Source organism: Schistocerca cancellata, chromosome 7 (genome assembly GCF_023864275.1).
Source record: "Schistocerca cancellata isolate TAMUIC-IGC-003103 chromosome 7, iqSchCanc2.1, whole genome shotgun sequence".
Lineage (NCBI taxonomy): Eukaryota > Metazoa > Arthropoda > Insecta > Orthoptera > Acrididae > Schistocerca > Schistocerca cancellata.
In genome coordinates, this window is record NC_064632.1 from 119,449,211 (window position 1) to 119,464,418 (window position 15,208).

The window sequence follows — 15,208 nt, forward strand, 5'->3', positions numbered from 1 at the left end:
AGGGGAATCTGCTGAGAGGCAAGACAAACATGTGGTTCCTGAAGAGGGACGGCAGCCTTTTCAGTAGTTGCAGGGGCAACAGTCTTGATGATTGACCGATCTGTCCTTGTAACGTTAACCAAAATGGCCTTGCTGTGCTGGAACTTGGCTCTGAGCACTATGTGCTGGAACTGTGAACAGCTGAAAGCAAGGGGAAACTACAGCCGTAATTTTTTCCAAGGGCATGCAGCTTTACAGTATGGTTAAATGAAGATGGAGTCCTGTTGATTAAAATATTCCGGAGGTAAAATAGTCCCCCATTCAGATCTCTGGGCAGGGACTACTCAGGAGGACGTTGTTATCAGGAGAAATAAAACAGGTGTTCTGCAGATTGGGGCACGGAATGCCAGATCCCTTAATCGGGCAGGTAGGTTAGAAAATTTAAAAAGGGAAATGGATAGGTTAAGCCTTGTTATAGTGGGAATTAGCAAGGTTCAGTGGCAGGAGGAACAAGACTTCTGGTCAGGTGAATACAGGGTTATAAATACAAAATCAAATAGAGGTAATGCAGGAGTAGGTTTAATAATGAATAAAAAAATAGGAGTGCGAGTAAGCTACTATGAACAGCATAGTAACACATTATTGTGGCCAAGATAGACACGAAGCCCACGCCGACCACAGTAGTAGAAGTTTATATGCAAACTAGCTCCGCAGTTGACGAAGAGATTGAAAAAGTGTATGATGAGATAAAAGAAATTATTCAGATAGTGAAGGGAGACGAAAATTTAATAGTCATGGGGGACTGGAATTCGATAGTAGGAAAAGAAAGAGAAGGAAAAGTAGTAGGTGAATATGAAATGGGGGTAAGGAATGAAAGAGGAAGCCACTTGGTAGAATTTTGCACAAAGCATAACTTAATCACAGCTCACACATGGTTCAAGAATCTTGAAAGAAGGTTGTATACATGGAAGAGGCCTGGAGACACTGGAAGGCTTCAGATAGATTATATAATGGAATGGTAAGACAGAGATTTAGGAACCAGGTTCTAAATTGTAAGACATTCCCAGGGGCAGATGTGGACTCTGACAGCAATCTATTGGTTATGAACTGTAGATTAAAACTGAAGAAACTGCAAAAAGTTGGGAATTTAAGAAGATGGGGCCTGGATAAACTGAAAGAACCAAAGGTTGTAGAGAGTGTCAGATAGAGCATTAGGGAATGATTGACAAGAATGGGGGAAAGAAATACAATAGAAGAAGAATGGGTAGCTTTGAGAGATGAAATAGTGAAGGCAGCAGAGGATCAAGTAGGTAAAAAGACGAGGGCTAGCAGAAATCCTTGGGTAACAGAAGAAATATTGAATTTAATCGATGAAAGATGAAAATATAAAAATGCAGTAAATGAAGCAGGCAAAAAGGAATACAAACGTCTCAAAAACGAGTTCAACAGGAATGCAAAATCACTAAGCAGGGATGCCTAGAGGATAAATGTAAGGACGTAGAGGCATATATCACTAGGGGTGAGAGAGATACTGCCTACAGGAAAATTAAAGAGACCTTTGGAGAAAAGAGAACCACCTGTATGAATATCAAGAGCTCAGATGGAGAACCAGTTCTAAGTAAAGAAGGGAAAGCTGAAAGGTGGAAGGAGTATATAGAGTGTCTATACAAGGGCAACAATGTTCTTGAGGACAATATTATGGAAATGCAAGAGGATGTAGATGAAGATGAAATGGGAGATATGATACTGCATGAAGAGTTTGACAGAGCACTGAAAGACCTAAGTAGAAACAAGGCCCCAGGAGTAGACTGCATACCATTAGAACTACTGATAGCCTTGGGAGAGCCAGCCTTGACAAAACTCTACCATCTGGTTAACAAGATGTATGAGACAGGCTAAATTCCCTCAGACTTCAAGAAGAATATAATAATTCCAATCCCAAAGAAAGCAGGTGTTGACATATGTGAAAATTACCTAACTATCAGTTTAATAAGTCACAGCTCCAAAATATTAACAAGAATTCTTTACAGATGAATGGAAAAACTGGTAGCAGCCGACCTTGCGAACGATCAGTTTGGATTCCATAGAAATGTTGGAACACATGAGGCAATACTGACCCTACAACTTATCTTAGAAGATAGATTAAGCAAAGGCAAACCTACATTTCTAGCACCTGTAGACTTGGAGAAAGCTTTTGAAAATGTTGACTGGAATACTCTCTTTCAAATTCTGAAGGTGGCAGGGGACAAATACAGGGAGCAAAAAGCTATTTACAATATGTACAGAAACCAGATGGCAGTTATAAGAGTCGAGGGGCATAAGAGGGAAGCAGTGGTTGGGAAGGGAGTGAGACAGCATTGTAGCCTATCCCATATGTTACTCAATCTATATATTGAGCAAGCAGTAAAGGAAACAAAAGAAAAAGTTGGAGTGGAAATTAAAATCCACGAAGAAGAAATAAAAACTTTGAGGTTTGCCGATGACATTGTAATTTTGTCAGAGACAGCAAATGAGGATATAAGATGAACATCAACAAAAGCAAAATGAGGATAACAGAATGTAGTGAAATTTAATCAGGTGATGCTGAGGGAATTAGGTTAGGAAATGAGACACTTAAGGTAGTAGATGAGTTTTGCTATTTGGGGAGCAAAATAACTGATGATGGTGATATAAAATGTAGACTAGCAATGGCAAGGAAAGCTTTTCTGAAGACGTTTGTTAACATCAAGTATAGATTTAAGTGTAAGGAAGTCTTTTCTGGAAGTCTTTGTATGGAGTGTAGCCATGTATGGAAGTGAAACATGGACAATAAATAGTTTAGATAAGAAGAGAATAGAAGCTTTTGAAATGTGGTGCTACAGAAGAATACTGAAGATTAGATGGGTAGATCATGTAACTAATGAGGAGGTACTGAATATAGTTGGGGAGAAGAGGAATTTGTGGCACAACTTGACTAGAAGAAGGGATTGGTTGGTAGGACATGTTCTGAGGCATGAAGGGATCACCAATTTAGTGCTGGAGAGCAGCGTGGAGGGTAAAAATTGTAAAGGGAGACCAAGAGATGAATACACTAAGCACATTCAGAAGGATGTAGGTTGCAGTAGGTACTTGGAGATGAAGAAGCTGCATCAAACCAATCTCTGGACTGAAAACCACAACAACAAAAACAACAGTCACTCAGTCATCAAATTGTTGCCCGAATGGAAGATAAACAGAGAAAGAGGAAATACTGAATTCTGCCCTCTGAAATTGTTTCACTGAGAGAGATAGTAATACGATTCTCTGTTTCAATCAAACAAATGTGAAAATGACAGATACTGAGATAACAACACAAGTTAAGAATGCTTGTTACTTGCCACAAAGAGGATGCGTGTAGCAGCAGACAGGCACATTTTAAAGTAGACTGTTTAATAAGCTATGTAATTAAATATATATATATATATAGTTATAATAGAGGGAAACATTCCACGTAGGAAAAAAAATATATATACACTCCTGGAAATTGAAATAAGAACACCGTGAATTCATTGTCCCAGGAAGGAGAAACTATATTGACACATTCCTGGGGTCAGATATATCACATGATCACACTGACAGAACCACAGGCACATAGACATAGGCAACAGAGCATGCACAATGTCGGCACTAGTACAGTGTATATCCACCTTTCGCAGCAATGCAGGCTGCTATTCTCCCATGGAGACGATCGTAGAGATGCTGGATGTAGTCCTGTGGAACGGCTTGCCATGCCATTTCCACCTGGCGCCTCAGTTGGACCAGCGTTCGTGCTGGACGTGCAGACCGCGTGAGACAACGCTTCATCCAGTCCCAAACATGCTCAATGGGGGACAGATCCGGAGATCTTGCTGGCCAGGGTAGTTGACTTACACCTTCTAGAGCACGTTGGGTGGCACGGGATACATGCGGACGTGCATTGTCCTGTTGGAACAGCAAGTTCCCTTGCCGGTCTAGGAATGGTAGAACGATGGGTTCGATGACGGTTTGGATGTACCGTGCACTATTCAGTGTCCCCTCGACGATCACCAGTGGTGTACGGCCAGTGTAGGAGATCGCTCCCCACACCATGATGCCAGGTGTTGGCCCTGTGTGCCTCGGTCGTATGCAGTCCTGATTGTGGCGCTCACCTGCACGGCGCCAAACACGCATACGACCATCATTGGCACCAAGGCAGAAGCGACTCTCATCGCTGAAGACGACACGTCTCCATTCGTCCCTCCATTCGAGCCTGTCGCGACACCACTGGAGGCGGGCTGCACGATGTTGGGGCGTGAGCGGAAGACGGCCTAACGGTGTGCGGGACCGTAGCCCAGCTTCATGGAGACGGTTGCGAATGGTCCTCGCCGATACCCCAGGAGCAACAGTGTCCCTAATTTGCTGGGAAGTGGCGGTGCGGTCCCCTACGGCACTGCGTAGGATCCTACGGTCTTGGCGTGCATCCGCGCGTCGCTGCGGTCCGGTCCCAGGTCGACGGGCACGTGCACCTTCCGCCGACCACTGGTGACAACATCGATGTACTGTGGAGACCTCACGCCCCACGTGTTGAGCAATTCGGTGGTACGTCCACCCGGCCTCCCGCATGCCCACTATACACCCTCGCTCAAAGTCCGTCAACTGCACATACGGTTCACGTCCACGCTGTCGCGGCATGCTACCAGTGTTAAAGACTGCGATGGAGCTCCGTATGCCACGGCAAACTGGCTGACACTGACGGCGGCGGTGCACAAATGCTACGCAGCTAGCGCCATTCGACGGCCAACACCGCGGTTCCTGGTGTGTCCGCTGTGCCGTGCGTGTGATCATTGCTTGTACAGCCCTCTCGCAGTGTCCAGAGCAAGTATGGTGGGTCTGACACACAGGTGTCAATGTGTTCTTTTTTCCATTTCCAGGAGTGTATATCCCCCCCTTCCACAAACACATTCCCACACACACACGGTCACTGTCACATCTGGGCACTTTTAAATGTGCCTTGCAGCTCAACACCTCCTCTAAGTGGTGAGTATCAATCTATCTTTATTTGTTATTCCTTCCTGAATTTTCCATCATTAGATGTTACGGTAAGTGATCACAGAATAGAAAATCAACTAAAATCATTCAACAAAGGAAAGGCAACCCTGGTTAGCTTCATGTTCTATGGATCATTTGTATGAAAAATTTTAATGATGTGTAATGAGCAATTTTATATTCACATCACAAATTATTTTGTAAATATGGCTACATGTGGACCATTTACAAGTTGGTGTTGTTTTTTTGAGTGATTCCAGCCCATCACCTTTTACACATTATAATAACAGAAATTCTTCCACATCATAGATGATGTCACAGGGAAACCATTTCAGGTTTTTTTCCCTTCAAATTTTACTTTGTTGTCTGTCAGACATTTTATATCACTCAGTAAGTGATCACAAATTTTTGTTCCAACATTCTGCACCCTCTTTTGTGCTAAAGACAACCTTAATGTGGAGTAATAAAAGTCATTTTTTCTTCTGGTATTGTAATAGTGTACATCATTGCTTCTTCTTAAATGCCGGGATTATTTACAACAAACTTCATGGGGGAATAAATTTACTGTGAAGCAGTAGTCAATAAAACTGGTTGTAGAAAAACTAGGTGCCAGAGAGAGATTAATTGGAAGAATCGTGTGGAAATGTAATCCATCAACAAAAGAGGTACCTTAAAAAACCCTTTCTTAATTAATTCTTACATAATGCTCATAAATCTGGGAAATTTAGCAGTTAGGATTAACAGAAGAAACAGAGAAGATCCAAAGAGGATCAATATGTTTCATCACTGGTTCATTTAGGAAGCACGTAAACATGATGGAGATACTCAATCAACTTGGGTGGCAGACACTGCAAGGGAGGTATTGTTGGTCATAGAGAAATTTTCCCAGAATGTATAAAATGAGAAGTCAGGCAATTTATTACTCCTACCCAAACATGTCTTGCGAAATGACTATCTGACGTCTTACAGAGACACACCAACAGACCTACTCCTTGCACACCATTTATGAGTTGAACATGAAAGCTGGGAAATGACAGTAGCAGCAAAAGTACAATTTTTGGTAGTGGTCTTTACAAGAAGGCAAAAGGAGGAATTCAACTGAATTGTAATTATGACCTTTGCATATAATAACTGTTAAAAGTGTTGGTCCCAGTGACACTGTAACTTTTCAATAACATTAGCTGTAGATCTGTGGGAGTAAAGGATTATCTGCTATGTTGTAATAAAATATTTGTGTATGGGAGAACATATTTTTTAAAATAAAGATTAATAAGTCAACTTAGTACTTTTGACACTTGCAGTCTTGTTTATTTAATATTATTAAATAAGATTTTATCATGGGAGTAAAGGTTAAACATCATGAAAACAATGATTTGGCCAATTAAATGTCTGGAAAGGTATTAAAGGAAGTGCACAGATTACCACTATTATTTCCTCATGTAACAATGAAGGTCACTAGTAGCAATTACTTTTTAAAAAAAAAAAAAAAAAAAAAAAAAAAAAAAAAAAAAAAAAAAAAAAAAAAAAAAAAAAAAAAAAGATAGGGCAATGAAAGTAAAAAACAATAACTCACCTGCCGCATTGAATTTCGAGCATCTTCAAGTTGTCTCTCAATGAGCTCCAGCTGCTCTCTTAGTGCAGCAACATGCTTTTCTGCTGATGGGCCTTGCACTATAGTCCCACTTTGTTGAGTTTTTAAGTCCAGTTCTTGTGCTTGTTGTGCCCAGTATTTAATTTTGGAATGCAGTGGTTCAAGTTCAGTTGCTAGCTGTTCGATCTTCTCTGCTGAACCACGCTTTTTTCCACTACTTACTTCACTCTCTAGCTGGAACTGTATATGACTGAGCTGCTCACCTGCCTCATTTGCCCAGCTTATCAAATCTGACCACTGCTCAAGCACGCCTCGCTTTTGCTGAAGACGTTCTGACAATTCCTGCAGTCAAAGTAATACAATTAGATAAAATTTATCACTGAGATATAACTGAACCAGAATACTTAACAGTAATAAAATGGATTTACAGCTATGAATGAATTTTCAATTTTTTCCTTTTGGACAGTATTACCTATTGACTTATATAACAGACTGATACATGGAATCTCTCTGATGAACAACTAAACTGTTGTGGCCAAGGTACACAATATTTTGACAATAAACAGAGAATTGTCTTCAGTAAATTTGTTGAAAGGACAGAAATGCTCACTTAATAAAACTTATATTGCTTCTGTTCCTTCTTTTTCTTCTTCTTCTGCTTCTGTCTACAGTGAATCCCATGTTAAAGTGTAAGAATGTTTTCTAAATGTTTACATAATGTCTATCTGAGGCAGGGTGTGGGTACCAGCCTGGTATTCACCCAAGTGGATGTGTGAAATGCTGAAAAACCACATACAGGCTGGCTGGTCCACCAGCCGTTGCTGTTAATCCACTGTGTGGCTTTGATACGAAATCAGGCTAACTATCCTGAAACCTGGAGGAAGCGTGCTAATGTGTGTGTAGCTATCTGGGCAGGTGCGAGGATGACTCTGAATGCTGCTGAAATATTTTGCATGTCTGCCACAATGAACACTGATATCTGAGGCTTTTTCAGGGCCACAGTTTACAGTAATCACTGTCAACATAGAAAACATTCCCACTGGCCGGAGAGAAACTGATACAAGACTTAAACAGTCCACACAAGTGCCACATTATATGTACACTGATCAGCCAGACAATTATGACCACCGACCTACTACTAATGTAAATCCATCCAGGCAATAGCATCATCACCTGGCAAGGAATGACTGCCAGTCAGAAACACGCACAGTGCATGTAGTATCAGTGAGTGTGCTGTCTGTATGTAATATAGGGAAGACATGTGATCTATCTGAGTTTGACCGATGGCAGATGGTGATGGCTGAGAGGCTTGGCATGAGCATTTCGGAAACTGCACGACTTGTCGGGTGTTCAAGGAGCACTGTAGTGAGTATGTGACAAAACGAAGGTTAAACCATGTCCAGACATCATGTGACTGGGCGGCCAACCCTCATTACAGATGTCAGAGCTCGTAGGCTAGGCAGATTGGTAAAACAGGACAGGCAGCGAACTCTGGTGGAACTAACAACAGACTTTAATGCTGGGCAGCATACAAGTGTGTCTGAACATATTGTGCACCAAACACTCCAAACGAGGGGCCTCCGCAGCTGATGACCAATGCATGTGCCAATGTTAACACAATGACATCGGCAACTACGAGTGAAATGGGCATATAACCATCAGCACCAGACATTCTCGACACCTTCTTCATCTTGCCAATGGGAGGGTGCGAATTGGTCATCTTCCAGGGGAACAGCTACTTGGCACCTATACTGCAGGCGGAGACAGTCTGGGGAACATTCACATCGGCATCCATGGGTCAAGTATAAGTAATGCAAGGCACCATGACAGCCAAGGAGTATTGTAAACTGGTGGCAGACTACATACACCCTTTCATGACAACCATATTTCCCAATTGCAGTGGCATTTTTCAACAAGATAATGCACCATGTCACAAGGCCAGGAATGTGATGGAGTTATTTGAAGAACACTAGCGAGTTTATGTGCTGGATCCCCAACTGGCCAGATCTGAACCCTTTCGAGCATACACTACTGGCCATTAAAATTGCTACACCACGAAGATGACGTGCTACAGACACAAAATTTAACGGACAAGAAGAAGATGCTGTGATACGCAAATGATTAGCTTTTCAGAGCATTCACACAAGGTTGGCACTGGTGGCAACACCTACAACGCGCTGACATGAGGAAAGTTTCCAACCGATTTCTCATACACAAACAGCAGTTGACCGGCATTGCCTAGTGAAACGTTGTTGTGATGCCTCGTGTAAGGAGGAGAAATGCGTACCATCACGTTTCCAACTTTGATAAAGGTTGGATTGTAGCCTATCACGATAGCGGTTTATTGTATCGCGACATTGCTGCTAGCGTTGGTCGAGATCCAAAGACTGTTAGCAGAATATGGAATCGGTGAGTTCAGGAGGGTAATACGGAACGCCGTGCTGGATCCCAACGGCTTCGTATCACTAGCAGTCGTGATGACAGGCATCTTATCCGCATGGCTGTAACGGATCATGCAGCCACGTCTTGATCCCTGAGTCAACAGATGGGGACGTTTGCAAGACAACAAGCATCTGCACGAACAGTTTGATGATGTTTGCAGCAGCATGGACTATCAGCTCAGAGACCACGGCTGCAGTTACCCTTGACGCTGCATCACAGACAGGAGCACCTGCGATGGTGTACTCAATAACGATCCTGGGTGCACAAATGGCAAAACATCACTTTTTCAGATGAAAACAGGTTCTGTTTACAGCATCATGATGGTCGCATCCGTGTTTCGGGACACAGTGGTGAACACACATTGGAAGCGTGTATTCGTCATCACCATACTGGCGTATCACCCGGCGGGATGGTATGTGGTGCCATTGGTTACACGTCTCGGTCACCACTTGTCCACTTTGAACAGTGGACGTTACATTTCAAATGTGTTACGACCCGTGGCTCTACCCTTCATTCGATCCCTGTGAAACCCTACATTTCAGCAGGATAATGAACGACTGCATGTTGCAGGTCCTGTACGGGCCTTTCTGGATACAGAAAATGTTTGACTGCTGCCCTGGCCAGCACATTCTCCAGATCTCTCACCAATTGAAAATGTCTGGTCAATGGTGGCCGAGCAACTGGCTCGTCACAATACGCCAGTCACTACTCTTGAACTGTGGTATCGTGTTGAAGCTGCATGGGCAGCTGTACCTGTACACGCCATCCAAGCTCTGTTTGACTCAATGCACAGGCGTATCAATGCCGTTATTACGGCGAGAGGTGGTTGTTCTGGGTACTGATTTCTCAGGATTTATGCACCCAAATTGCGTGAAAATGTAATCACATGACAGTTCTAGTATAATATATATGTCTAATGAATACCCGTTTATCATCTGCATTTCTTCTTGGTGTAGCAATTTTAATGGCCAGTAGTGTATCTGGGATGTCACTGAATGTGGTATTAGAGCTCATTTCCCCCTCCCTAGAATTTACAGGAATTAGATGACTTGTTTGTGTGTGTGTAGATGTGGTGCTAACATCCTCCAGTGACCTCACTGCTTCCATGCCACTATGCATCACCACAGTGAATAGACTGGGCATTTGTATAACGCTGGTAACCATTTAGTTGAGCACCCCACAAACCATATATCATCAATAGCAGAATATGTTTCATCTAAATCAGGGCTTCACAACATACGTGCTCGCGGAGCAAGCTGTGAGCAGCAAGGTGCGAGCACGGAGCAGCGCGAGCACGCTACCACCACTACCGGGCCACAACGGAGAGTGGGGAGAGTCATGTGGGGCACACAACAGCTGCCGCCAGTCAATGTAAATCTGCGGCCACCTGCAGGGATATCACTCACGAATTATTACTGTGACAAATGAAACAAATAAAGGAGAATGTACACATGCCACATAATTTTATTAGCTTAGTGTATGCCTCTACATTCGTATTAATTTGTGAACTGTTACACAATAAAAGGTGTCACTGAAGTGTGGGATTCTCTGTTATCTTGTACTTTTTGCCCTTTACAATTGCGTCTATGTTCGGAGTAATTGTTCTTGTGCATGGTAGGCGCAGCGTGCAGTTTAAATTTCGATCAAACAATGCGTTTCTCAGGCGCATCTTGTTACATTTCATGGCAGAGAACAGTTATTCACAAACATACATGGAACCGAACATTGATATTATTGTAGCCGCCAGTTTGTGCAAATGAGGAAATCTATCCTGAGGGAAGTGTCTGTAAAATTCCAAAATGTTTTTCTTGTTCTGAAATTTGTCTCTGTATTCACTGTCACACTGCAGGTCAATAATTTCTAGTTGCAGCTCAGGACGAATCTCTTCAATATTCGCTGAATATGAAGAGGAGAACAGATCAGAATCACTGTCTAGTGCTGTCAGATCTTGAAAGCGTTGATCAAATTCTTCCTTAAGGGCAACTAAACTATGTGAATAACGTTCACAGTCTTTGTGAACATCTTGCATGGATGATAATTTAGGAAAATCAGCTAGATTTCCTGTTTCCAGCTGACTCACCCAAAGTGTCAATTTCATTTTAAAAGCTCGTATTCGATCTATGAAATGAGTTATTAGCAGATCTTTACCTTGTAGTGAAATGTTCAAAGCATTCAGATGGCTAGTTAAATCTGCTAAGAATGTGAGATCACATTTCCATGAAGGCTCTTTCAATTCAGGAACACACATGTTATTTATTTCCATGAACATATTTATCTCATCTAATAGGCAAAAATTCGATTTAATAATTCGCCATGACTAAGCCAGCGGATCTCGCTGTAATAAGGCAGGCTACCATACTGGGTTTCTACATCCTCAAGAAAGCTTTTAAATTGTCTGTGTTGTAGCCCATGCTTCCTTATATAACTGGTTGTACGAATAACAACACTCATCACATTTTTTACAGTGATACTCTTTGCACATAAGTTTTCCTGGTGGATCACACACTGAACGCCCCTTATTTCATTCGGCACGGTCAGTTTTTGCATTTTCTCCTTCAACAGCACAACGAAACCTAATTTTTTCCCTGTCATGGCTGGTGCACCATCTGTAGACACTGAAACTAAAGAACTCCACGTCAATCCTATATTTTCAACACTTTCTTCAACACTACTTAAAATATCACCTCCAGTTGTAGCATTCTTCATGGCTACTACATCGAGGACCTCCTTCCTCAGCTGAAGATCTCTATTAACACCTCTAATAAATATGGAAAGCCGCGCTGTTCCAGTGATATCAACACTTTCATCCAGAGCTAGAGAATACACCATAAAATCTTTATAGATATTTGCAAGCTGGCTCTGGACGTCGTCTGCCATGTCCTGTATGCGACACATAATGATCATGTCAGATAATGGCACAATCCAAAACTGTTCAACTTGAGATGGACACAAATGTTCCGCTGCAACTACCAAACATCTTTTATTAAATCGCCATCAGTGAAGGGGCGCAGGGATTTTGCTAAAAACAAAGCAATTTTGTAGCTCACTCTGAGAGCTGCCTCAGTTGATTTTTCTTCGTCATCCAGATCTTCTTCAGATAGCTTCCTTTTAAGTTTAGTAACTTCCTGTGCATGATCTGGTCCATCACATTTTCCACTTCCATAGTCTTTCGCGTGGTACGACATATAATGTCGCTGCAAATTAAATTTCCTAAAAGAATTCAGCGTTTTGTGACATACTAAACATTCTGCAACACCATCTTTTTCTGTAAACAGATACAATTCCTCCCAATGGGGGTTGATCTGCGAAAGCATGGTTGGGGTTACACAACGGTGACATGACACGATTCTTAACCAGCGAAATGACTGTTAGAGCTGATCGTAGTACTTTTAACGTTACACAGTCGGCGCGAATTCAATAGGCACGCTGCGGTCCTATTCCTAAGTGCGCACGCATTTCCCCTCTCTCCCTACTCCGCGACCTTGCACCTGCTCGCGAGCACGTGCCTGAGCAGACGCGAGTACTCGCGCTCAAAACCAGCCAGTTGTTAAGCCCTGATCTAAATCCATACCCATACTATGCAAACCACTGTGAAGTGCATGGCACAGTATACTTCCCACTGTACAATGTATGATGGTCATTCATAAACTAAAGAACATTTTTTCTACATAAATTTTTATTTGATATAATCAAACATAAGTGTATTCCACATACAATTTGATACCCAAGCTACTTTTCTACATAGTCACTGTTTAGCTTTAGGCACTTGTCATACCGTTTTACTAGCTTTCTTATGCCTTCTGCATATTCTGTTGCTGCCAAGTTGTTGAACCACTGATTAATGGCTTCTTAAGTTCGTGATCACTTCCATAGCACTGTCCACTCAAAAAAATCTTTCAATTTGGGGAATAAGTGATAATCACTTGGGGCTAAGTCAAGACTGTATGGCAGATGCTGAAACATTTTCCACTCAAATTGGCGAAGCAAGTTCTGTGTCATTCCTGCTGCATGTGAATGTGTATTGTCATGAAGGAGGATGACTCTACTAGTTAGCATTCCACATCGCTTGTTTTTTAATGACACAGTTAAATTGTTAAAGCATCTGACAACAGGTCACTGCAGTTCACTAATTGTGAAATGCCTATCTTCTTCAATATTTGTTTCAGTCCTTGCTTTGAGTCCTTCAGTCACCACTGTCACCTTCATCATGAACATTTTTTCATCCGTCATTAAAGATGATACACCACTACCGAACTGATCCTCCAGTCATCACATTACCATAAACCTCTGTTATCACTCTATAAATTTCGATGAGACAAACTTTTTATGCATTTATAAAGCACATAACACCGTGCACCTCCCGAGTGATCTTCATCATGAACATTTTTTCATCCGTCATTAAAGGTGATACACCACTACTGAATTGATCCTCCAGTCATCACATTACCATAAACCTCAGTTATCTCTCTATAAATTTCGATGAGTCAAACTTTTTATGCATTTAAAAAGCAGATAACACTGTGCACCTCACATTTGGCGGGATCATCAATTGCATCGTCAGCTTTGTCACATATTTTAAAGTTGCACAGCTAACCCAAGGATCACACAAATTTGTGACCATTCTGTTGCCCTTGAATGTATACTTCAATATACAGTGTTTGTTTATTTGGTGTGGGTCTCCCAAACTTGAACTATGTTATAGTATGTATCACAAATTGTTTATGGGGAAATCTCCCTTACAAATTGATTCCATTAACCAATATCCTATGAATGAACTTTAATCTGCCATCTGATTTACCTTTGACTGAGCCTACGTAATCATTCCAGTTCACATTTCTCACAATTTTTTATATCCTGGTATTGTATGAATTGACTGATTCCTAATATGTATCACTTATATTGTAGTCATATGATACAATGTTTTCCCATTTTGTTACATGCATAATTTTATATTTCTGAACATTTATAGCAAGCTGCCAATCTTTCCACTGCTTTGAAATCTTATGATCTTAGTGATGTTTTGGGGAGCTTTTTACCAGTTGCAGATAACTCCATTGTATTAGAAAACTCAGGGATTACTATTAACATTGGTTGCCATGTCATTAATATGCAACATGCACAGTAAAGATTCCAACACACTTTCCCTGGGCATGCTTGGAGTTACTTCTGCATCTGTTGATAACTCTCCATTCAAGATAATCGCAGTGATGAACCTGTTCTGTTCATGTCCCATTCTCTTAATGTAAGTACTTTGTTCACTAAAGGTAGGCATGTGCCTTCAGTTCATTGACTAGACTTTAAGAAAGGCTCCTGTGAACATCACAAAAATTACCAGATCACCCGGAATGGAAAAAAAAATACAGTTGTGGAAACACAAGTTTCTCAACACACAAGGACAGATGAAAGTTATGGAATGCTCCAATGAAAACTGGATCAGACAGAATAGGAGTGGACAGGTTCAAGGCCACAATAATGATGGTGCTACATCAAAAGCCACAATAATGATGGTGCTACATCACTTTTGATAACACCAAGTGCAAGTACGACAAACAGCAAACCATGACATGTATGCTCCAATAGTTAACTTATTCTGCATCTTGGACTGAAGACGAACTATTTCAGGCAATGTAGTACACCATCAGCGTTGTAAAGTATTGGTGAAAAGCATAGTAATATACATTTTGTGCTTTACTGTAATATTTAACTGTATAAAATGATATTTCTGACGCAAGAATAACAATAACAACAAAATAATAGTAATATTACTCAATCACATTTGTTTGAGTAATTGGATCACATATCCATTAAACAAACAACTACTACAGGCAATTGTATAACATTACACAGTATAATCATTGGACAATCTAAAAAAAATTCAACTATTTAGCAACCTGAGAACTTGTATGAGTCCTATAATGCTACAGTAGGCATGGATCTATGGCAGGTGTTTTGCCCTTCGATTTTTCCAACCTCAGAAATGACTCAACCAGACACTTTTGGAAAGGTAAACTGGAGTTCAAACTCAAACCGTGGTTTGATATCACATTCTCCTTCACACACGTAACATTTGGCCAAATGTGAAAGACATTAAGTGGAACAAAACTTCTGACTAAGCCTAGACGAAATAGTTAATGACTCCACAAACTTTAAATGATAAGAATAACCAGATCAAGC

The 15,208-nt window shown here is 41.3% G+C and overlaps 1 protein-coding gene across 1 annotated transcript in view; it reads right to left on the bottom strand.

The window, feature by feature from the left end:
* Nucleotides 1-15,208, bottom strand: part of LOC126092560 (muscle-specific protein 300 kDa) — a 651,560-nt gene that overhangs the window by 380,233 nt on the left and 256,119 nt on the right. Inside the window, exon 31 of the mRNA XM_049908233.1 lies at nt 6,575-6,934. Coding sequence (XP_049764190.1) covers nt 6,575-6,934 — 360 coding nt within the window. The remainder of the gene's footprint in view (nt 1-6,574; nt 6,935-15,208) is intronic.